We start from the raw sequence: 24,052 nt of genomic DNA, 5'->3' as shown, positions 1-24,052 counted from the left end.
ATTTTGATTTGAGTAATTACAGTATTATTTTGTTTATAAAAAATACTATAATAGTAGGCGAATGTCTGATAGAGTCAACAGCTCATAGAACAGACAAAGTGCAATGCAAAAAATATGTTTATTGCTTTAGTTTGCAATTAAATCAAAGTATGTACTTATAATAGAGTGAATAGAGTGGGTACATAAGAAAAGTGGCTACAGCCCATTTCCGTAGTTATTATTCATTAACACCAATTTTCATAGTGAACTCCACACTAACTGCATCTAAACAAAATTTGAATACTGCTAAATAGATAACATTTCAACTCTCCAATTTAAACTGTACTTTGACATAACATATGCCTGCATTTGGTTATTGTCTAATTTTCAAATTTTAATGATGTGGGTTGAAACGTAGGCAGTTTTTTAAAAAATAAACAGTTGGCATGTCCACATTTGCAACATTGTCCCGTCGCGAACCGCGCCTCACCAGTGCAACGAACTCCTTCGCAAACTCGATAAAGGTTACAGATCTAGGTTCACCGTGATCCATGAGTTGACTGTTGTTGTACTAGTGTATACATGACGTTCTTCGGTTCAATGAATTAAAAGTGGAGTACTACGCTTCAAAATGCTGGACATACCTTTATAAAATGTCCTTCAAAAAACACATATCTACAAAAGAGTATGACTTGAACTAAGATACATTTTGGTGAAACTGTCTTATTTTTATCTCTAGATTTGTAGTATCATTTTTGAGATTTTATTTAGGATCACTCTGTACCCTGTAAGTACTATTAGGTCAATGCACCAGTCATCTAAGGGAAAACTGTAAAGAACAATTTTATTGCAATGTTCTCTACATCTTATCCTTTCAATTTTAAATGATTGGCATTTAATGCAAATTTTTGTAGTCTCAATGTAGTATTTTGTTTTCATAAAATTAAATTATGAGACCACTTCTCATGATTAGGTCCATGAAAGAGTTCACTATAATTTCAATTAAGGTCGAGCCATTTCATTGCCACATTAACAAGTATTCTTTTCTAATTGAGAAACAATATTTATAAATAATGTCCTTTATCTGTTCTACAGCTTTAGTATATTTAGACTATATTAAGCAAAGTTTTGACAACATAAACAGTCACACTGAAATAATATTTACATAAAAATATGCATAACTAAAAACAATAATCAAACTTTAACATGCACTCCATTTTAATTCTCAATAACGTTAATTAAACCAATAAAAATCTCATCCCTAAACTTTGTGTAAACACACTATACATAGTACGTACAGTTACAGGTACTCGACAATATCTTGCACTTAGGTTCTTTGTGTCACTTTTAAAAGAAACGCTCATCTTGGTATTTTAAAAACGTAAAAACAATTTCAATTGCTCATTACATCAAAATTTTTTTCAAATATAACACAGTAACAACGGACCATTACTCACATACAGATGTTCGTTCTGTAACCACATCATCACTTTCACATTTTGGTACAACTTAAAGACTTTGCCTTAAATCGCTGATAGCTTCACCAATATAGAGCCGCTTCATACCTCTTGGTAACGCTCGACACGATTGTAAATTAATAGAGTGCAGTTTGGGACACTTTATAAGTACAGCTTTAACAGGTTCTAAACTAACTGAAGATCCGCATAAATTTAAAGTGCTGAAATGTGATTTTTATTAAATTGCGACACAATTACGTAATTACCAACCGTAAGGGAGAATCTACTCCTTTTTCAGCAAGCGCTAGCACTGCAGCATCTAACGACGATGTCGCTGTAGACCATGCTAAGTCCACCTCAAGTAAACTGTGGCTCCATTTTTGTAATATTAGCTCTAATCCGGAGTTTTGAAGCCGTGTTACGTAACAAGCTGGAAAAACGACACCATTAATACCTACTCCTCCCTCGTTCGCATCCAAATTCGAGCATGGAGGTTTCTAAGAAAGGTGTATAGTGAGCGAGTTTAGTAGAAGAGCCATAGCTAAAACCCCACCCACTTCTAAATCAACACAAATAAATAAGTAAAGTTAATTCTCCTGAAAACAAAACAAAACATAGTGGAACAAATACAGCAAAGTATGACACAAGCGTTTTCATTGTATCATGTGATACAAGTTTCCACAACTGTAGACCATTTATACTGTCATTTGAAATTAGCACTTCATTTTTCGCCTCAGTATTCAAAATAGCGCTCGTTCTCTTTTGAATGGAAGTAAACTTTACTACAGTTTGTCTTTGTGCCCCCCTCAGTGTGGGGCCTTGTCGTGGTCGTGAGGCTTGAGTGGTTTAGTAATCAAGGGGGAGTATAACACCAGACTTGACCCGGCGTATGACGGCCGCAAGTGAGAATCCAGACTAAAAAGACAACAGCCTCATGTTTGTGCCATGAACTGGCAATAACACCTTACTTTGGCCAGAACTTCACTTAAGCCGGGAGGTCATGGCTAACCAACCATGATCAATCAGCTGTCGTCGGGTCAGTTTTCTGCTATTCTTTAGAGCAGTACTTCCCAAACTATGGGTCGCCAGCAAATATTGAATGGACCCTAATGGGCGATTCACCATTGTATAAGACATTAATAAAAAAAAATGGTCAAAGTCCTCATGTGAAATCGAAAGGACTTCAGGGCCTTTTTGTGTGGCAGATCAGTATTCTATTAGTCAGTTTTGACTACACCATCAAAAACTCTTGTCAGGGCCTACCATATTCCCTTTGTCTGTAACCACTTACGACGTCCCCTCCATAACATAGTACTCAAATTTTGGGGCAATTGTCATAGCTTGAGACACGAGACAGAAAGACCGCGATTCGAACTTTTGGGCGCCAGAAATCCGCTACCCCTCGAAGACGCGCGCCTTGCAAAAGTGATTTTGCCCCCAGGAAAAAATAAAATTCGGTCACGCAGAATTTGTGCGCGTTTTCAAGATCTTTCTGACGACGCCAATTTGAAAACAATTGCGCCAAAACTGTAGAAGATCAGAAACAAACTGAAAAATCACATTATTAAAACCACGCTCTGTGATGGCGCCGAGGTCATGTAGCCCCATCCCCTAGGTTGTTAATTACACCGCCCCGGTAGGTACTCGTACATCCCTCATCTTTCTACAAGCGTTCTTTTACGCGCCCTCATTTGCTGCCAGCCAGACAACCAACCTGCCAGTCATAGTGACATTTTCACAAATAAATTTGTAAAAATACGCTAAAAATAGGTGATAAATTTGATATTTCATTCAGATATTTATGACTCCTAGAAATTAAAAAAATCTTGTTACGTAAAACAGATAAGGGTGCCAAGATTGGAAATTTTTGTTAGATGGGTTGGAACCCACTGCTTTAGAAGCTATATTCTTCTAGTAGCTCTGCCCTCTGGATAAACGTCCCCTTGTTCGGCAATCATAGATACCATTAGCTCCCCACAAGGCTGCCATCTGGGTCCCGGGGAACCTGACGACCTGGTGGCAGTTGAGCAGCCCTTGGAGGTGCAGCATTCCTTACCTGGTGTTTGTTCCACACAGTCGTGAAGGATCAACCTCAAGGGAGGCTGATAGTTTTCGGCATTGAGGAAAAAGACCAGGCAGGGGGGAAAGGCTCAGTTATGAGTTTTCCTCACTAAAGATGAGGGTTAGTAACCCTGCCGAACCTGAGGTGGAGAGTACCTCAGTACAACCACCACAACAACACCAGCAGCTGCTACAAGGGCAACTGCATCACCACCCAGGCTGCCAAGGTAACCCGTGGTCAGTGCTTCCTCCAGCGTTAGCAAGGCCAGATAAACCTTAAACCTGTATTATCTACATACGTAAGTATGAAAGAGAATTTATACAAATAAACCTGCAACACTGTATAGGGTGGACAAAGAAAACTTTAGGGGACATACCACTTAAAAAAAGATGTTCCAGATCCCAGGCAGGCACTCTGACTAGTCCTGAGTCAGTAAGGCGAGCACAGCCACGAACATCCAACAATCTCAACTTGGTACTGGTCTTTAAAATTCGTTCGATACCTTCGTCATCTATCGAACGAGCAGTAAGTTGGCATCCCTCAGCGCCCGCCAACGAAAGTTCTTCTAGCATCGGAAAACCCGGTGAAGCAACCTAGTAGAATTAAAAGAATTAATACAATTATCTCTCCATGCATGTGGATAAAAGCTTACCTGATGTGACAAGCTTGCAGACGCGAGCCATATTTGGCTGTTAGTAATTCGTAAAACCCTCAGCTTCGGACAGCCGACTTGTAATTTTTCTACATGTAATAGGGCAGTGTTTTGAGCAAAGGTCCTTATATTAGATAAATCTAACAATTGCAGATTGGGACAGTGGGACTGAAATAAAAATACAAATGCTATACTTATGTAATTTTTTTCTGTTACAACACCAAGAGCTTATATGGTATAAAATTGTATATGCCAATCATAGCATCAGGACGCCCATTACTAATCCTATCTTTTTATTTGCCTAATGGCCGTTTGCACCGACAGATTTAAGTGGAGCTTAGCTTAAGCGTAGCTTAAAACCCATGGCAACGATTATTGAGACAATGGTTGCCATAGATTTCAATCTACGCTTAAGCTAAGCTACGCTTAAGCTAAGCTTCGCTTAAATTTGTCGGTGCAAACTGGCATTAGAGATGTAAATATGGTGATTTGTATATACCCTATAAGCGACCATTTTACTTAGAAGTGTCCCATTTTCGATACTTATAGGATATCTCCATAGTTGTTTGTGTGTTTGTCAAAAAAGTAATATAAGCGTCATCTTCTTTATAATGAATGTTGAATAACCTGTCATTTTCTAAATAAGTGTACAGGATCGGGTAAAGAAGTTGTTTGACCTAACCTCATTTTTTTTAATAAGACACCCTATATATTTTCATCTAAAAAGATAGCATACAAAAATATAACACACATCAGCGATAATATTCAAAATGGCGATATTCACTTTTTTTTAATTATCTACTAAACGACTTATTTCAAAATATCGCATCGGAATATCCATTAGCATCATAAACTACAGAACTTTGTCAATTTAACCGAATCTGTAAGTATAATAATAACAAAGATAGCCACATTATCCTACTTTATTTAAAACACTCTATATAGCCTCTAGACAAAAGAGCACCCGACGAAATACAAGGTTGGTATATTACAAGTTGCCTCGTAACTATCGACCAATAGCAATCGAGGCGCGAATACGTCACTGGTATCCCACGATTTAAACGAAGTAATAAATGCATGCAGCCACACAGCTAGAAAATTTGATACGGTTTGATGCGTAGCTATTGTTTACAGTTCTTTCATGATGTTTGAATCGTTTAACTAATGAAACACAAATATTCAGTTTTATATTATAAATTTAGTAATTATAAATCGTCGTATAATACAGTCAATCTTCATCTGACGTACCAGTGTTTACCGTGAAAGATAAACAGCTTCATCTAACAATCCATCGCGTGGTCACATTTTTCTTCCAATTCTCTTAACGTAGTTTATACAGTCTCTACACTTACTTTTCGATTTGTAGATGAGATAGGCGGTATCAACGAGACCATATGATCCTCCTGCTTTGGTCAGTTTTAAACACGTTCATCTTCTGCCCGCCGGCAAGCACTAAATAAGATGGTTCCGTCAAAAAATTTGACCGGTGTCTTATTTTTCCCTAAAGCATCATTTTCTTTCATTCTCCGTAAATATCGTAACCGCCAATCAACAATGTCGCCACGTTCCATCAATAATTGTCGTTTCTTTTGGCATTTTTTTTGTATTTAAAGCCAATTTTTAATAAATATCTTGGTGTTTCCCAATGTAGGCCAATTTTTCCCTTCATTTTATTAACTAAACTAATGATCGTAGGGACTTTTTTACCGATCATATAAATTTCACCCTTCAAGACGCCTAAATCAGAATTATCCAATGTTATTTTGTTGGAACCCCCATTTTGCTGTTTCTTTGAAGGAGATTTCAATGTCCTATCCTCGGTAAGTTTGGCTTCGCTTCTACAGAATAACAATAAGTATTTATTTCAAAAGAACATCATTGAAATTAACATTACCTAATTTAGTTATGAGTTTTATTGATTTACCGTCACAGCAGCAGCTAGCTCTGTAGCCTTTTCCAAAGGAAATGTCCACATACTGGCAGTTTTCTGTTCTGTGTCAAAGAATTCCACGACCCTTTTAATAATATTTCTAGGTTCTGAATGCACAGGTATTACAGGAGGTTCAATATTTATAACCTTACGCGTATGTCACATCTGTGACATAAGCGGTAATGACAAGATAACGAAATTTGAGTGGCTACCAGTGACGTCACGAGCAGACGACTTGATCCCCATTATTGCAGTTACGAGGCAACCTGTAATATACTAACCTTGGACGAAATAGCCCCAGCACAAAGTAGCTCAAGGCAAAATAGCCTTGACTAATTAGCCCTAATAAAGTTATTTGCACAATGTCCTTGTACATGTCGAAGTGTTAATGCTACAAAGGATTTTAAATGTAAACAGTGTGATTATGTAGCCCATTTTCAAATCTAGTCTAAACACCCACCAGGTAAAACAAAATAAGCCTGCAAATTTTAAATGTGCTCAGTGTGATTACAAAACTTACAGAAGATTCGCTTTAGAGAGTAACCTGTAAATACACAAGCCTTCCATGCATGGAATTAAAATGTGGCCAGTCTTAACTTCATAAACGCACTTGCGCACTTGTTAAGTTATTTGTACCTACTCTTATTTCCAAGTACATTCCAATTGGCATGAATATTCCAATTCCAAAATCCGAAGTGGCCATCAACGACATCATTAAATACTTACCTAAGGTTGGTAACCTTTTAAGTCTATACATTGCTTTTAGCCCAAAGGACTTTCCTATAAGGATCATAGGAGAAAATAAAAACACAAACGGAGAGCGATTGGTACAGCTAGCAGCAAGTTCAAATTCACCAAACTTATTTTCCATCTTAACCTTATCATTTACCTTACCTTTGTTTTATTTGGGAGAGGGTGTGAAAAGTTAGATCTGAATTTCTTCTGGGGGTGGAAAAAACAAGGTACTCTTGACATTATTTATTTACAAAAACTTTATAAGTGCCTATCTAAAGCTAAACGTTTCAGAAATTTGTACACTTTGAAGTTCTTTTTATTGCCGCTAGAAGTCTCATTTTTAATTGGAAACGCGAATTTTATAAGAGAAGTTGATTGGCATATTATACATGAACTGCTATTAGCCCTATACTTTCTATACAAAATGGGTGGTCACGGATAGAGGGCATTGTAGTCGTGGCTATGTGAATCTCAGGGTAAACTTAAGTCGGGTTAACATCCACTCGGATCGTGTAAAGAGCCACTTCTATAACAACCGCACAATACGAGAAGCTTTAAACGTTTATACATCCACAACTAAGAATAAGGTTGCTCTTTCTTTTAGGATTTCTAGGAAGTTGAATAATTTTGAATGGTTGACAATCTCAAATCGTGTCTCATCGGACAACTTGGAACAAACTCGTGTACCCTGAAACTCACATACCTAGGGGATGTCCTTGACCATATTCTATTTGCAATTAGCAGTCCATGTACTGTATAGTCTAATAGTCAGGGAGACATTTCTGCTCTCTAAATCATGTCTAACGGCGTTTTGTGCTACAAACTGGCAACAGGCGGTTCTAGTCTAATTTGCCCCCGCTGAAAACGATGCGCCCTGTTGCCAGACCCGATTTTAACATTTAAGCCCTTAAATCCAAGATGGCGGCCAAAATTGTCGTTTTTTTGGTTATTTCAAGCCCACAAGGCAGGCACTGATTGGTTTGGGTAGTTTAAGGGTAAAATAGCATCTAGTATACACGACGACACCGTTTAGACACACTTTCGTATTCATATTAAGGGCGTAAATGCCTAAACTCCGCTTAAAAACGTCAAAAATGCAAAAATTCATCATTTTTTTTTCTTTCTGACCGGTTGTCGGCGTCCAATATGCATTCATATGGTCAAGTTAACAATTAAGTATGTGGGGACCTCCAGCAGCGCCATATGCCTAGGGCCTAAATATCAAGATGGCGCCTGGAAAGTACTAAAACAGTGAAAAAGTCGTTCTTTTTGTCGTATTTTTACTACACTGGCCACTCTTTACGTTCGCTATTCATTTTGGTGTTCTGGAACATTATTATGAGTAATTGCGACTGCCACCACGGACGTAATACACCCCCACGAGAGGGGGTGGAATTATCATCTCCAACCGAACGGATTCGCGAAACTATCAATCAGTCCACTCGCGTGTTGTTGTGCATCTTCGTCGGCGCCGCTCCTGAAGTTCGTCTGTATCGCTTCGATGCCGTCTTCCATCTACGCCCGATATTTCATTTAATATTAAAACTCAATTAAATTTACATCATGTAACTAAGATTACATTCAATGAAGATGTTTTTTAATGTTATTGTTTAATTGTCATCGTTTGTTCCCCATGCTGCCTTTCAACTTTTGCATTGTGTACTTCTAAAATATTTTAACAAGTTTTATTCTGTAATTTCCTGAAGCCAGAAGATGACCGTTCGTCGAAACTAGTCGCGGCTTTTACAATTTGTCTATTAAAATAGTATGGGGAAGGTTTTGTGTCTTTTTGGGATTTAACGACTCATTCTAACATTTACATTAACATTAAGCTCGTTCATACTAATTTAACATGATATCACATTACATTCTAACGCATGAAGATGCTCTATTCCAGGGGCGGCTCTCTATAAAGAGCCAAGGAGCCATGGCACCACCTCAAGGAACCTGCTAATTATCAATTCTTAAAATATAATTAACTATTATTAATTGTGCTCACTAGAGTACATAATTGTGTTTTAAAACTTAGAACAAAAAAAGTAAATGATTTGATAAATTTGGTACCAAGAAGAATTCATTTGTTTATCCGTGGACTTCGAATACGGTCGAGCGTGCCAAGCTGAAACTGGCTCGTATTTTCCTATAAGTGTGGACTTCCGCGGGGAGTAGAGGGGTGGGAGGAGCGAAACCGAAGTAGCGTTTTATACGTACAACTTGAGCCATCAGAAGTTTGGCTCATAAGCACAATTGTATAATGTGTACGGTATTGTCGGTGTTACTATACTTTGCGCCGTTTTCCTTGTTTCAGTCTTGATAAGTCAAACAATTTTTTTTACTTCTGTGTAAGATTACACTTCCCGGATTAATTGTTATTGTTACGTAAAATACACAAATTAAAAAATCATTTAAATAAATCTTTTTCCATGCATTCTCTGGAAGATAGATTTTAAATAAAGCAATTAAGCAGGCCGTTACCGGACTTAAATATTGTTAGAAAACGAAATGTGTCTGAATCTTCTTTAAGAGGACACGACAATAGCAATAAATCCGAAAATAAAGGAGTAGGTATTCAGAGAATTAATAAATTTCAGTACTTGTTTAGATAAAGATTTGAATAGTTATTTGTAGTACAACTATTGTTGAAAATGATACTTCGGCCTCATTAATAAAACTGCAAATAAAATGTTGTTATTGTTTATAGATCGGACTAAACGCCATGGAAACGGATAGTACAAATCGTGAAAAAAGTAACACTTTCCATACGATTTTTTGTCAAAAAAAAATCCGCTAATTCTCATCTAAAACAACACAAAATGAATTACTTGAATGCATACTTGAATTATACTTATGAAACAAGTCTCCAAAGAAACTAAAGGGGCTAGATTTGTTTCCGTCACTTGCATTATAAATATTCGAATTATACTCAAAATCTAAATAACTGGAATAATATGAAAACAAAAATTTGTAACAATTAAAATAATGGGGAGGGGGACACAATTTGGCACTACCTTCTACGCAGCTTACGAGCCGCCACTGCTCTATTCAAATGTTAGGCCACATCTCTATTGATCGTAGAATGGTGCTCATGTTTTCTTTCGCGGTGATGACTTCCATTTGACTGTTTCAGTTTTCCCTAGGCCATGCAGCATGAATTACCCTCTGGTGGTGATTTTAACAGTAGTCTATGTGTAATATGCCAAAAACAATCCAGAGAGAAAACGTCAGTGCTTCAAGAGACAACGTTTAACTCTGTAACGTTCTTATTCTTGCATAATACCTTCTTCATAGTGTTAGTGCTCATTATTCTAAACAGTTTCGACTGCCAAGTGTTACGTTTTTGATTAATTTAAAAAAAACAAAGAAAACTTGGGAAGCATGTTTTAATATATTTGCCCTCAAATTATGCCGCCAAACCAACTTCTGCCTCTTGGTTCCATAGTTAAAGTTTATAGGAGACGAGTCCCCACTTCCACAGTTAAGCCCTTCAGTTGTGTAACATCCAGAATGATACTCGCAATTCGCATATTATTGCTCCAGGCCATCGAAATAGGGAATGTGTGGCCAGTGTAGTAAAAATACGGCAAAAAGAACAACTTTTTCACTGTTTTTTGGACTTTCCAGGCGCCATCTTGATATTTAGGTCCCAGGCATATAGCGCTGCTGGAGGTCCCCACATACTTAAATGTTAACTTTACCATATGAATACATATTGGACGCCGACAACCGGCCAGAAAAAAAAATGACGAATTTCTGCATTTTTGACGTTTTTAAACGGAGTTTTGGCATTTAGGCCCCTAATATGAATACGAAAGGGTGCCTAAACGGTGTCGACGTGTGTACTAGGTGATATTCTACCCTTAAACTACCCAAAACGTTCAGGGCGTGCCTTGTGGGCTCGTAATAACCGAAAAACGGTAATTTCGCCCGCCGTCTTGGATTTAAGGGCTTAAATGCCAAAATCGGGTCTGGCACCAGGGCGCATCGTTTTCAGCGGGGGCCAATTAGTCTAGAACTGCCTGTTGCCAGTTTGTAGCACAAAATGCCGTTAGACATGCACTTTTCAGAAATGTCTCCCTGACTATAAGGATAAAAATGGTTTGTTTTAATAAAGTATGTAAGTATTTGGCGAGTGTTTGAGTGAGGAGATAATGATTCATGCATTTTAAATTTCCCGATTTTTATAATTTTGTGGATGTGAAACGGGACTCTTCCAACATTGGCAAAAATTTAGCAGAAGTTGCATAACTTCATGTGTTGGGTGAATAGATAAAAATTTCTTATTGGCTGTCGGGAGTAATTTTTCGAGTAATTTTTTCAAGAAACGCCCATGAGAAATGATCACTCACTGGTGTTAACCAACAATGTAATCAATACCCTTACTTTACACAGTAAGAGCGTATCCGTTATTTGATATGAGTAGACAAATATTTTATTTGGTGTTCTCTGTCTGAATGTTTTATTTTTGGTTTCATATTAAAATGAAATGAAAGCTCATTTGACTCACATATTACCAAATGTCCTTAAAATTGGCACTATGTATACATAAATATATAGTTGAATCATCTTGTATGTGAAGTTCAAATGAAATTGTGTTATGCCAACAAGAACCCATTCAAAAATTGACAGTAAGAACCACTTTATGATAATAAGGAATGACCTAAAACAGGTGGCACCCTTTGTATCGCTATAATTTCAAAGCATAAACCATGCCTCCTTAGCACTACGTCACCCACAAAAAAATCTTCTAAATGGCACATAATTTCAAATGAACTTCACTTACAAGGTCATTCAATTATTCAGTCATTAAATACTTACTGCAATAGACGTAATCACTTGAGTAAATCCAGCTATTTTGTTATGGGCCAAAACGAGATGTGTTAACCTACTGCCCATCATTTGTGCTAAACTTACTAATGGTTGTGCATTTATAGCAGAGGTATTCTAAAAATGAATAGATATTTACTACATGTACATGAACATGTTACACTTTACATTTATAGAAGAAAGATCTAATCGTTCCAGCAAAGAAAACTCTGTGGTCAAGTATTTCAAATGCTCCGCATTTAACCCTTTCCAACCGCCTAAATTAAGTCCACGTAATTCGGGACAATGTTCACTTAATGCTTCTAAGGCCAATTGTATGTTATGAACCTTCCATTCCGCTATAAGCACACAATATATGAGAATTAGCTGTGTGCGCCTATAAAATTACCTAAGTTTAGTTCTTGGCATGCCATGAGACGGTTTTGAATTAGCCAATGCAGTTTAAGGTCAGTACGCAGTTTTTCCTGAACCCAATTCAGATCTACACTGCGCCATAAAAGAGGAGATAAAGCGACGTTTCTCCAGTTCTTGCATACCTTGCACAACCTAAAAGCAAAAAATTGAATGCCACATTTTTCACACTACACCAACCTGACAACTGTAGGTAAGCAACCCTCTTGCATGCACAATGTCTGAAATATCCTATGCAGAATATCAGGAGTCATGTTTGCCCATTTACTTTCTTCAGTAATATTTTCCGTACTTGTGACAACAGGTACACTTTCTGCAATAACTGTAGGTTTACTCCTTTTTCTTCTACTTTCGTGATCTGAAGTATCTGTGTCAGAATTGATTTTGTGTTTTTTTCGCCTACCGCTCTTCTTTTTGGTGGGAGGCAACTAATTAACAATCATAATGTAAATGAACCAACTACCAAAGTTAAAGTAAACTTACTTGCGTTGATAAATCACTTTTTTTAATTCTGATTTTGATGGCGTTTTTATCACCACTAATTTGACTATGATACATTGCAACAAATGCCTTACGCCGCCGTCCACGACAGTTCGACTTATCAGAATTTGCACTTAGTTTTTTTAAATGGTTAGTTTTGTTTGTTCGATAGTTCTCACTTTTATTAACTGCTATTGAGTTGTACTCTACTAATTTATCTTCGGTTTGATTATGTTGCTGGCTGTGATTAAAGTGGGAGCTGTACTGAGATTCTGCCATAAATTCACTCCCCGCCGTGGTATCTGGAACATTAGAAAATAATGTAATGAAAAGTACATGGTTAAAATTTCAGGAAAAAATTACCACAAATAAGAAAATTGGTGATATTTTTTGAAAATATTTTGGTATATTATGGATCTTATCTTGGGAGCTAATTATAAATAGTAAATCTAAATAGAACAAATCTATTTATCTATTTTTTTAAGTATACCTCGAAGTATACAGTCGCTAGTAAGTCTGGAAACAATCGATTTTTGGGAAAAATACACAAGATATCAAAAAAAATTTTATACAAACATTTTAAGGTATTTTAATGTCTACTAGGCAATAATAATTCTAATTATACAGGGTTAATCATAAAAGCGTGGCACACCAATATTTTTTTTTTAATGGAACACCATATTATTTGATATTTCAATTTTTCTCTCAATTTGAAGCAAAATTTGTAAGAAGCACACTGTACCCAGATTCAATCTTTTCAGAGTTATCGAATTTTGACAATAAACTCGGATAAGTTTAGAAACGATTGATTATCAGGGAAAATATACAAAATATCAAAAAAAGTGTTATACAAAAGTTTTGGGGTTCTTCAATGTCTACTAGGCAGTAATAACTGTAATTATACAGGGTTGGTTATAAAAGCACACCAATATTGCATTTTTTTAATGAAACATCCTGTATATTATTTGATATTTCAATTCTGCTCTCAATTTTAAGCAAAATTTGTAAGAAGCATAATATATCTAAATTCAATCGTTTCCAGGTTATCGAGTTTTGAAAATAAACGGTATTGTTTGAAAATTTATTGAATGAAGAACAATAATTAAAGAAATTACGAATTTCTTTTGAAAACATTCTTCTGAAAGGAACCGATTGTGATGTTTGTTATGATTATTTGGAATTAATAATCATTGGTATTCATACAATCATCCAATAAATTTTAAAAACTCGTTTCAAAACTATAGCGTTTATTTTCAAAACTCTATAACCCAGAAATAATTGAATTTGGGTACATTATGTTTCTTAGAAATTTTGGTTAAAATTCAGAGCAATGAAATATTGATTAATATACATGGTGTTCCATTTAAAATATACATTTTGATTTGCCATGCCCCCGATGAAACTGGACTTCAAACACAATGCGTAAATAAACAGAAGAAGTCAACCAATCACTGCAACTAAAATCGATCACCCTAATCGACTAATACTAAACGTCCCGCACTTAATTAAATTTTTTTATTTTTTTATTATGGGCCGACTTGTGCGGGAAATTTTTATCATTGTCAATCAAGTAATTGTGTGTTGATTCGAATCCTTTGTGCGACCCACATAGTATTCATGTCAAGATTTATCTATTCGTTTCTGATATTTATTTCAGGTGTTAATCAATGGTTGTGTAATAGATTCTTTGGAATTGAATTGAAATTGATTGAGGCCACAAGGTCTCTCAAATTGAAAAATTGTAAGTCAATATTAAGATGTTTCTTCTTGGCTTAACGGTAGTGAAGTTCCACAAAGTTATCAATAAAATGCGTCTTACTCGGCTACTTGGAATGATTTTGTCTTTTAACAAAGCTATTAACATAGCGGGTTTAAGTGGTTAACATACTAGAAGGGAAAGGCTGGAAAGCTAAAGTACCATACTATTTCAGTCAAAATGTACAGATGACGGCATAAATGGGCAAGGATATTCTGTCATATAACGTATATAGCGACAGCGTCGTTTTTCTAGGTTGAAACAGTGACGAAAATAAGAGCGAGCCACCCTGCAGTGAAAAAAAATTCCGCTTTACCCATTGGAAATAGCCTCGGAAATAGCAAAGGGGACATCCTGCATGTAAAATGTTTCATTTATTTCATAGGACGTGGGGGAATTTCTTTAAAATAAATTTGTCAAATTGTCATTTTAATGTTAGTTTTTATTGCAAATTTAGTCATTTGTTTAAGTCATTTAATGTTGCTGAACTTAGTGAGCTTCATACATTTTAAAACGCATAAATAAGAGAACATTTAATCGTAATTTAAAAGTTTTATATGGTCAGATGTTTTGCAAAAAGGCGTTATCGGACAAATTAATTGACCTTGCTTACTAACACCGCTACGTGCAAGATAACGAATGCAGGTGTTTGGAGTTCGGGCGTTGGCGATGGGAATACCGAGCGACGGCGGGGAACAACGATATGGAACTTATGAATGGAGGTGGTTTCACCTTTAAATAAGAAAACGATGCAATAAACTGGGCTGTTTTCGGGTCGATTGTAAAAGCGTATGCCATTGTTGCGAGCAGTTTTCGCCAGATAAAGAAGTTTAAGGTCTTGTACCTAAAGTTGTTACACAAGCGGTTCCACAGTTAAGTCGCCCAATTTAGTGAAAGTGTTGTATCACTCGATCACCCATTATAATTATTATTTGCGAGATTATTTGTTAACTTCATCAAATAACTTATTGGATTACGTGTTAAACAAAATGTGAGTTTCAAAAGCTGTCAGCTTTGTGTAAAGTGTTTGGTTCGTTATCGCGTTCCAATGTCCAGGCCAATGGATATGTAACTGAATTGTGGGTAGTAACTTTCTTGAGATCTCTTAAATTGTTCTATTTGATTTGTACGTTTTGCAAACTGGGTGTGCTGTTAAAAAAAGGCATTGTCGTGTATTTGATTTTCTGTCTAATGTGTTAGAATAAATTTTTGTAATCTTTGTTTATAAATTAATTATGACGTGTCAATTTGAATCCCACTTTAAAATCCAAGTTGAATTTTATTTTTCTGTCAGATTTTTCTTTTAAGTTTTTTTTACCCGAATGGTATTTCTCGAGGTATTTCTGATCTATTTCAAAATTCAAGTAGCGTTATGACGTTGCAATTTAAGGAATTTGATTGGGACCTTCGAACCTTTCAAATTTCAAAGTGTTTAAAGTAAATGTTAGTATTTTTCTTTGTGTCTGAACTCAGTCATGTCCTGAGATATTTAAAAAAGAAAATAATGGTGTAATTTGAACTAGCTAGGTAGGTGTCTGTTGGGTGATGTATTGACCGCATACCACTACCTACACACAACAATATAGATTCATTTAGAATCTCTACAGGAAATACCATACTAAACTTGCCCATTTTTGACTTATTTTAATATTTATGTCAAACGGCCCAAATCATAATTTCCAATATTTTCTATACTTAGAGAGCTGGTATTATTCTTGTTGGATGTCATTTTCCATCTCTTTTGGAAACGTGTGGATTGATGAAGGAAGTAGACGTTATTTTTTGACACGTTTATTAAAATTTGTTTGCTAAGGCTATCGATTTCGACCACTAAAGGTCATCTTTGGCCGAGTGTCAGTCAGTGAATTAATGAATATTGGTGTTGATGTAATGTTGTTAGACAGGAAAGAACTATTAAGAATGTTGTTAAAAAAGAGAGGTTATGTGGTACCTAGATACAGGTTTCAGGTGCATGTAAAATGTATTATTTATGGTATTATTTTGTTATGACTACTATCGGAGTAAAATGTAGAGTCCGCTCACTTTGAAGGCTCAAATCTCAAAATCGCTGGAGCCGATATTAATGAAATTTTTGGAACGTATCAATTGGTAAGTTGTTGTTAACATACGTAAATTGTAAATTTTTGCTGCCAGGACTTTTTACGTTATCGAATTTTCCTCACAAAAAAGTACTCTAAAATGCGTGATTTGTCGCGATGCTCAACTGTACAGGTCCATAAATATATTATGTTATCAAAAATCTCTAAACCTTCCCCATTTCGAGGAACGATGGATCCAACTCAAAAAAAAAAAAAAAAAGGTCCATAAATAGTTTATTTTTCCACGAAAATTCATACATTTCGGGTATTACATAACCCAATTCTTACTGTAGCTATTGTAGAAAAAATTATGGAAATATCTTGTTCCCTTTTTGCGTAATTAGCGGAAAAGCAAAAACATTGCAACGCAGCTATTATTGAAGGAAACGACTTCATTCTTTTTTTATAAGATGAATAAAATAGCAAACGCCATAAATGCGTACATATTGTCTGAAAACAACTTGTGGATGTTTGTTTTTGTGTAAATTAGCCAATACTCTACGTACGAAACAAGATGAATAATAACCTGCGGTTTTCATGTGTGATGTGCGGTAAACATAATAACAATTCCATGCATATATTACTTAACCATGTACTTAGCGTGTGTGCCGCTTTATACGAAACGTTGCTGCAAGGTACAACTTTGCGATTAAATGACCTTCCCCCCAACTCCGCTCGAGGTGTTGCGTTTATCTTTTTCGCTCAAAATATATTAATTCCTGCAGCCCTTCACATTTTTTTGTCATTGATTCTATTCCGTGATCATATCATTTGTAATTGTCCTTTATCGATATGAACAAAACTTTTTAAAGTGTATCTTATAATAAGCGAATAAACGCGTCTGTCATTTTATCGCTGTAACGTTTGCGTAATTATACAGAAATGCATAAAAATGTATCGACGTATAGTTAAAGGTGTATTCTATCACATACGTAAACATTATCCCATTTGAGTGAATACTTTTTTTGTAATTAAATCCTAAAGTTCTGAGTTCGTATACTTTCATTGAAAAAGCGCGCTTTCCCGTACATATTTCACTATCACATTTTCCCAAATTTAACAAGAAATATGACATTACGTACGGATACGTAGAAATAGTTGACGATTATATTACGCTTTATTTGATAAAAATCGGTTGGGTAGTTTTTTTTTTATAACCGTTTAAAGCCAGCGGACTCTACATTTTACTCCGATAGTAGTTTCTATTTACAAATTTCGAATTGAATTCTAAGCTTCTGGGAATCAGCCCTGCTTAGTTGCAAAACTACTTTGTGACAGATTTAGTTTCCAAAAATCAAAGGTGCCTTTGAATTTTCAAGAAATGTTTATTGCATTCCAGTAAAGTGTGCTCTTTAGAGACGAGACACGCACAAATGTGATTAAGAAGAGTTGTTCAGAATGAAGAACTGAGTAAACGTGCAAAATCTCAAAGTTCTAGGCTAACATTGATTTTTTTGTGTTCGTTTTTTAACTGGATTTTTTAGGTCATCCCAAGAAATGTTACATAAAAAACTGTTCAAAAGAGAATGTAATGACCATATAGCAAATTTGCCGATAGAACCACATCGATATTTCATTTAGAATATTTAATATGGGTAAATTGAGGATTTAAATATCAACTTGCTCTGAATTAAAAAGACCACTAGCTATATGATCGTTACATTCTATTTTAAACAGTTTTTTAAGTAAATTTTTTCGATCATCTTTTAGAAGTTCCTCAAAAAATTCAGTTAAAAAATAAACGTTTTTGAAAATTTCAAGACCCTTTATTTTTCGAAACTAAAATTTCTCACAAATTAGTTTTCAACCAAGGCTGATTCCCAGAAGTAGTAGTCCGATGTTTCTCGGGAAAACTCGTGCAGTACTGCACAGTACAGCAAAGCAAATCATGTATGTGAGTATTATGAAAATCAAATTGGCCAGTGATTCAACATTGGTACTTATTACTATGAATTACCTGCTGGTTGGAACAAAAGAGTCTCACAATTTTGTGAGGTATCTCCAAATGAACTCCCCAAAAACAGATCAGATCCATATGTTGTCATATCATTCTGTTGAATCGAACTACTGCAATCCACATCATCATAACAATGCGACAATCCTTTACTCGTACAAACATTGTTATTTGGTAAAATATCACAATTGCCATATACTAACTTATTTGTATCCAAATAGTTATAGTTGCTCATTTGAAAATCAGATGAAGTATGAGATAAAAGTTCGTAACTATTACTAGTTTTAATCACGGCGTTACTTTCATTTTCCGTAACGGTGGTGTCAGCCATTATACAGAATCGTAAAGGGCCAGTTGTTTATTACATTTTTTCAAGATAATCCAGACGGGTATGGTAGGCAGGTCACCCGTTATGTTGGAAGAAACATCGTTTGAAGACCAGATATTAATAATGGCATTGTCAACTGCAAAAAACACATTAATTAGGGATGAGAAATAGAGACAAATAAACAGTACATGCATTCAGTAGCAGTAACTGTAATTTTATCATTTAAATTTGGCGCTAATTTTCCAAATTGATACATAAACAAAAGAAAACAATAATAAAGGAAAAATTTTAATAGGAGTAGCGATAATTGTTAATGCCACGAAATGATTTTGTATACACAAATTATGGTTGAACTACTTATAATTTTCTTTATTTTTGATGATGTTATGTGGTTGTCTTAAATATGTAGGTTGTTCATGAAAACGAATGTTTCCCGATTTATGATCTACATTTCGGTACTCAATTGCCGTACTTATTTAAAACTTGAATCCGCCTCACTTAATAATGCAAAGTTATTAACAAAAAACTAATAATTACCACAAAATAACGAGAAAAAATGTCTTCATTTGATAAGCAGTGTTGTTGACCTTCTTAATCTACAATGCTACTGAATCTGAACACCAATGTTGCGGGAGGCGCTTCTGTTGATAAATCATTAAGTTGCCCTCTATTACACCTTCGTTTAATTTACCCTTAGGAACCTATAATATATTACTTTTGTAGAGTTTAGTAAATTGTGGTTTAATAAAATGCTCAGAGATGTCACTCGATAACTAAAGAATAATTTTAATACATTTATTTTCAAACAAATCGTATACAGGGAGATAAAGATCATTTGTACATATAACCATTGTTTAAAAAAGTATTTAAACAATGATATAACTTTAACCGTTGTATTTAAATACAATTTTTAGCGCCCTACTTTATGAGCGCATCCTGTATAATTCCAAACGTTTTTAAAATGTGGAGAATATGCAACCATATCATTATCCAAAAGCACTCTATTGAAAAATATTATTTTCCATTAAGTTACTCCGCGCAATCGTTGACTCATCTTGTACAAAACTCGGTTCTGTAATAAACGGAACCGCTTTTTGCCGTTGAGATTTTTTTAAAAATTATATTGAAAGACCAATTGCTATGTTCCAAAGAAGTTCGGTGCGCTATTGCAGCCACTTTCGTTGTCAGTCCGAGGTTCCTACAGTTTTCAATAAGTATATTTAATTTAGTTTGTTCTTTTTGTATTCGGTATCTTATAACTGTAGCACCCATAGCATCTGGCCAAGAAACATCTAGGCGATTAATGTGCACAATGTCAAGTTTCCTATTTAGCAAAGAGTATTAAGGTCAAGACTGTTATTGGAGCAAGTGCATTCACTTAAATCACTTCACTAGATCACTACTCTCATTCAAACAAGGGTCCAAATGAGCAACAGTGAATCTGAAGCCATTGTAATTAGTTGCTTTCTAATTGACGAAGTGCAGGAGAAGCAAAAAAGAGGAAACAAATATAAATTGTGCACAACTCTTGTGCAGATAAAAGCACATTCTTTTTACCGAAATAGCTTTGGTTTTGACATCACCAATGAATATATTTCTTCCAGACGTCTCAATCGCTCTTTGTGAGTACCCTCTTCCGACAATCCGTTCTTGAGGTATAAGGGAATATACCCGATCACGATACGAGGTGGAGGAAGAGGGCTATGGTTGGTAGAAATTAATTCCTTTTTGTTGAGACCTTTCATTAAAGTACCATGAGGGATAAAACTAGTTCCACCTCCCCTCTCCCTCCACCCCGTACTTTGATAATAGGACAGAAAGAAGGGCAGTAGTTGGTCAAAAACGGTTCCTTTTGTTGAGACCTTTAATTAGAATACAATGAGAGATAAAATTAATTTTTAACATCTCAATGATATGATTTTGGGCGCTAAGCGAGGTGGACTCCTTTTAATTTTCCTAATTGGACGATATAGTCCCCCTTTTAGACAGCGAAATTTAATGGCCGTCTGGCACACCTTCAAGGTATAGGCTATACCTACTGCAAAAAATTCCAGGATTCTATGACCATTCCCCTAGAAGTAGTTCAAAACCGCAAAAGTGGGTCCAGACGGACGGACAGACAAAACGCAAACAATAGCACATTTTTTTTTATTTTTAAAAAATGCGCTAAAAATGTGAATACATGATTTTACAAGAAGAGACTGAATTATGGCGAATAGGTATCCTACCTTTTGCAAAACGACAATATGAAATTTTTTCAGTAGTACTTTCGAATGAAACAAAATTTGTCATTTGATCGAGGCTCTGAAACATATTTCCGAGCATATTTCCATCAGTGTGAATCGTACGATCGGTTTAAGTAAGCGCACTTACAAGTCCAATAGAAGTAATAGTAATTTATGATCTAAAACTTTTTAAATCTACAGATACTGATAAAAATTAATAGAGAAATTAAATATAATTTATGAAAGTTTTTTACATTTGGCTTACAGGCTCTATACCCAAAATATATAATCCATTATGTAAAACAGTTTCAATACACCTTATTAAATAAATCCTTGCATGAAGGAAAGGGAAGAGATGATTTCGAGGTTCCTTCAAACAATGCATTAGTTAAAAAAACTATGAAACTATATCCCACTTACAGTTAATATTCGAACACGTTGGTAATAAACACTGAAAACGGAACACATCGCTGACAGATGCTGGCATAAGTTATGAATTCTAATGCTACATTCCCAAATATCTTTTATACAATTATTGATGATGGTAGGAAACTGCAATAGATACCCATAAGCTAACTCCCATTCTTCCTGTAGGATTAATTTGTATTAAGTAACCCTCGAAGAAATAAAAGAATCATTACAGGTTGCGTTAAGACCGAGAAGTCGATTTTGTCAAGGTCTGGCAATTCAGGATAACTTTTCAATTCCACTTTACGTTGAAATTCTTTTAAAAGTGTCGCAAGCCTTGCACAGTTGTAAAGAATAAATGATGCTCCTACAATAAGACATAGATATGCATTAAAACTCACTCATTACCTTTACTACAAGAAGATGAGAAATCATTAAAATTGCAAATAACGGGGCGATTAGGTTTGATTTGTAATATTTCTATTGTAACGGCGGCTTCCCCCAATTTCCTAAATATGTCACGCCAACCTGAGTTGGAAGTGACTCTTAGACCATATTTATGTTCTGCCATTAGTCTCATATCAATTGTTCGCTTGCTATAATAGGAATAGGACTTATAAAGGAATTAAAGCATATTATGACTTACTTGTACAAATCTACAGCTTTTAGTTCATTTGATTCTCTACTTAAAACGGGAGCACAAACAATCCCTTTTGGTGTGCCTTTTTTTGCTTTGCATGTTATGTTAATATCAACAGTATTTGAATTACTAGCAGAACTATGGGAAAAACTTAACAGTCGATCAATAACACTTTTAATTAATATTGCTCGTAACTCACTAAGGGACATAGTTGATACGTTTTCATTGATAAGATCAGTACACACAGACAAAGGTTGTTTCAAGCTTAGATTACATGTACCGTAGCCTCGACCATTCTTTATTACACAAGAGACTACCAGCTTATACGTAAATGGTCGATCCACATATAAATGATATGTATCCCTAATAGTGGCACATTTTGCGATAGGTAATATCCAATTACGGCTAGCAGTTGTAATACTTTCAAAAATATGGCTCACATCAGAGTCAGTGCAATGATTTAATCGTGCAAGTACACTGGCGTTCACACTAAACTCTCCCAATTGGTCCAGTTTTCGTATATGTTTTTTAATAATATTATTATTGATGTCTTCTACTCCTAGCAGGTAATTATACAAATTTAATAGGAAGCCTTCGTGTATATCCATTTTTTAAACGTTGGATCACAACTTAACCTAAAAATTAACATAACCGTGAAGGGAACTTGTGAGTCGCCATATACAGGGTAGCTATAAAAATATAAAACCAAAGTACTCACGCTACAATTGAAATTAGGCGCGTTCATAAGACTCGACGGTTACTGGTTCGCTACAGTAGCAAACCGGGAACGGTTGTGGGTTTTAAGACACGACCGCTACTTTGTATGGGACCATGGCCTAATAAGAGTATGGTCTGCTATTGCGCATAGTGCATTAGTCGGCTGGCTTTGATGTGACATCACGCGGTTGTGAAACGAACTGGTGCCGGCAAGACTCCCATAAGAATAAGTAAGAAAGCCTAACAATTACGGTGAAAAGTTTTCATTCATAAAGTGCTTACACCTAATTAGAGCTTATCTGCATATATCTACGTAACAAACTGTGTTGTATTACAAAAACAAAGTAGAAAATCATTAGGTTTTAATGTAAAATATGTACAAAACATCAATTCAGACTGTTTAAAACATGAGGTTTTTCATTGGTTACTAATTGTTCGTCTTTCTGCAGAAGTCCCGCAGTTTCTCATTTTTTTTATTTCGTTTCCGAATTCTTATATACGTCCTTACTCCAAAGTTCAAAGAGTATCGTTATATTATATGCTCTTTGCTTTAACTAAGTGGTCGAAAGCGTCGTTAGGTATCAATGTCTTATCACATGATGCATTAAGTTTATTACTTTCAATAACAGCAAAATAATTTGTTGGCTTTTTTAAATCCCGTTCAGATATAAAATAATCCAATTATCGCCTATTTCAAATTCGGCGATTTCGCCTAAGAATCGGTATTTCGTTTTTAATTTGTATGCAACGTAAGCAGTCATATAAAGCGAACCTTCTTTATGAATGTTCGTTGTTTCTTGAGCAAAATGAAGGTAGGTATTTCAGCAATACCTTCTTGCAATGTTGGCCCGTTAAACAAGTATTATAATTTCCGTCAAGTTTTCTAATGGCTGAGCAAAGCAGCATTCGCCGGCCCTTTGGAAGGTATATTTACCAACAAATCTTGGTGTCAAAACATATTCCGTATCGTACCTATCTACCTATTTATTAGGTCGTTATACAAATCTATTAACGATCGGTTAGATCGTTGAGTGAAGGTGTAGCCATCAATCAGATGCCGTCGATGCCGATACAATTATACCCCGCTGAAAAGCAACATGTTTTGGAAATCTATACTAACTTGTATTTAGTTTTTCTATTGTTATTATTGCAACCAGACACCACACAATGGACCATTGTAATAAAGTAATATAGCTATATAATCGTATTTATCACATATGCAATGGAATATCGAAATATTAGCACATATTTATTCATATGCGCGTGTACAATATTTCAGTGTGCACAACCGCGTGACGTCATGCGCGACTTGTGCGAGATTTCGTTCACGGGAATAGCAGACCATACTCTAGGCCATGTATGGGATCAGACATGCGCTGTATTGATTCGTTATTT

General features: G+C 35.5%; 2 protein-coding genes across 3 annotated transcripts; both read right to left on the bottom strand.

Annotated features, from left to right (window-relative positions):
- Positions 1-411: 411 nt before the first annotated feature.
- Positions 412-19,342, bottom strand: LOC116181666 (F-box/LRR-repeat protein 6). The gene is made up of 11 exons (XM_031502073.1): positions 19,205-19,342; positions 18,343-18,803; positions 12,534-12,832; positions 12,231-12,478; positions 12,028-12,185; positions 11,808-11,977; positions 11,631-11,756; positions 4,151-4,318; positions 3,875-4,091; positions 1,707-1,866; positions 412-1,657 (listed from the first exon to the last, which is right to left on the bottom strand). Exons 2-11 carry the CDS (start codon positions 18,668-18,670, stop codon positions 1,489-1,491), a joined length of 2,043 nt encoding a protein of 680 aa, XP_031357933.1. The 5' UTR covers positions 18,671-18,803; positions 19,205-19,342; the 3' UTR covers positions 412-1,488.
- Positions 19,343-21,114: 1,772 nt separating this feature from the next.
- LOC116181667 (DALR anticodon-binding domain-containing protein 3) lies at positions 21,115-23,268 on the bottom strand. Of its 2 annotated transcripts, XM_031502075.1 has the most exons (6): positions 22,659-23,268; positions 21,947-22,575; positions 21,709-21,896; positions 21,534-21,667; positions 21,313-21,480; positions 21,115-21,262 (listed from the first exon to the last, which is right to left on the bottom strand). In XM_031502075.1, exons 2-6 carry the CDS (start codon positions 22,546-22,548, stop codon positions 21,143-21,145), a joined length of 1,212 nt encoding a protein of 403 aa, XP_031357935.1. In that variant the 5' UTR covers positions 22,549-22,575; positions 22,659-23,268; the 3' UTR covers positions 21,115-21,142. The 2 variants fall into 2 exon arrangements, with proteins under 2 accessions (XP_031357935.1, XP_031357934.1); XM_031502074.1 differs by lacking the exon at positions 22,659-23,268 and having other exon boundaries at positions 21,947-22,615.
- Positions 23,269-24,052: the final 784 nt, after the last annotated feature.

Source organism: Photinus pyralis, unplaced genomic scaffold (assembly GCF_008802855.1).
Source record: "Photinus pyralis isolate 1611_PpyrPB1 unplaced genomic scaffold, Ppyr1.3 Ppyr1.4_unclustered_Scaffold1534, whole genome shotgun sequence".
Lineage (NCBI taxonomy): Eukaryota > Metazoa > Arthropoda > Insecta > Coleoptera > Lampyridae > Photinus > Photinus pyralis.
The sequence above is the reverse complement of the archived record's forward strand: the minus strand, read 5'-3'. Positions and strand labels throughout refer to the sequence as shown.

What these genes read in the sequence shown, in the direction of transcription:
- LOC116181666 (XM_031502073.1), bottom strand. Translation starts at nt 18,670, where the DNA reads ATGGCTGACACCACCGTTACGGAAAATGAAAGTAACGCCGTGATTAAA. An exon ending in CTGCAAGCTTGTCACATCAG is followed by an intron (nt 4,092 to 4,150) that starts GTAAGCTTTTAT and finishes TAATTCTACTAG; the next exon opens with GTTGCTTCACCGGGTTTTCC. An exon ending in GGAACATCTTTTTTTAAGTG is followed by an intron (nt 1,867 to 3,874) that starts GTATGTCCCCTA and finishes TCGTTTTTCCAG; the next exon opens with CTTGTTACGTAACACGGCTT.
- LOC116181667 (XM_031502075.1), bottom strand. Translation starts at nt 22,548, where the DNA reads ATGGATATACACGAAGGCTTCCTATTAAATTTGTATAATTACCTGCTA. An exon ending in CTCATCTTCTTGTAGTAAAG is followed by an intron (nt 21,668 to 21,708) that starts GTAATGAGTGAG and finishes GTCTTATTGTAG; the next exon opens with GAGCATCATTTATTCTTTAC. An exon ending in TCTCGGTCTTAACGCAACCT is followed by an intron (nt 21,481 to 21,533) that starts GTAATGATTCTT and finishes TTAATCCTACAG; the next exon opens with GAAGAATGGGAGTTAGCTTA.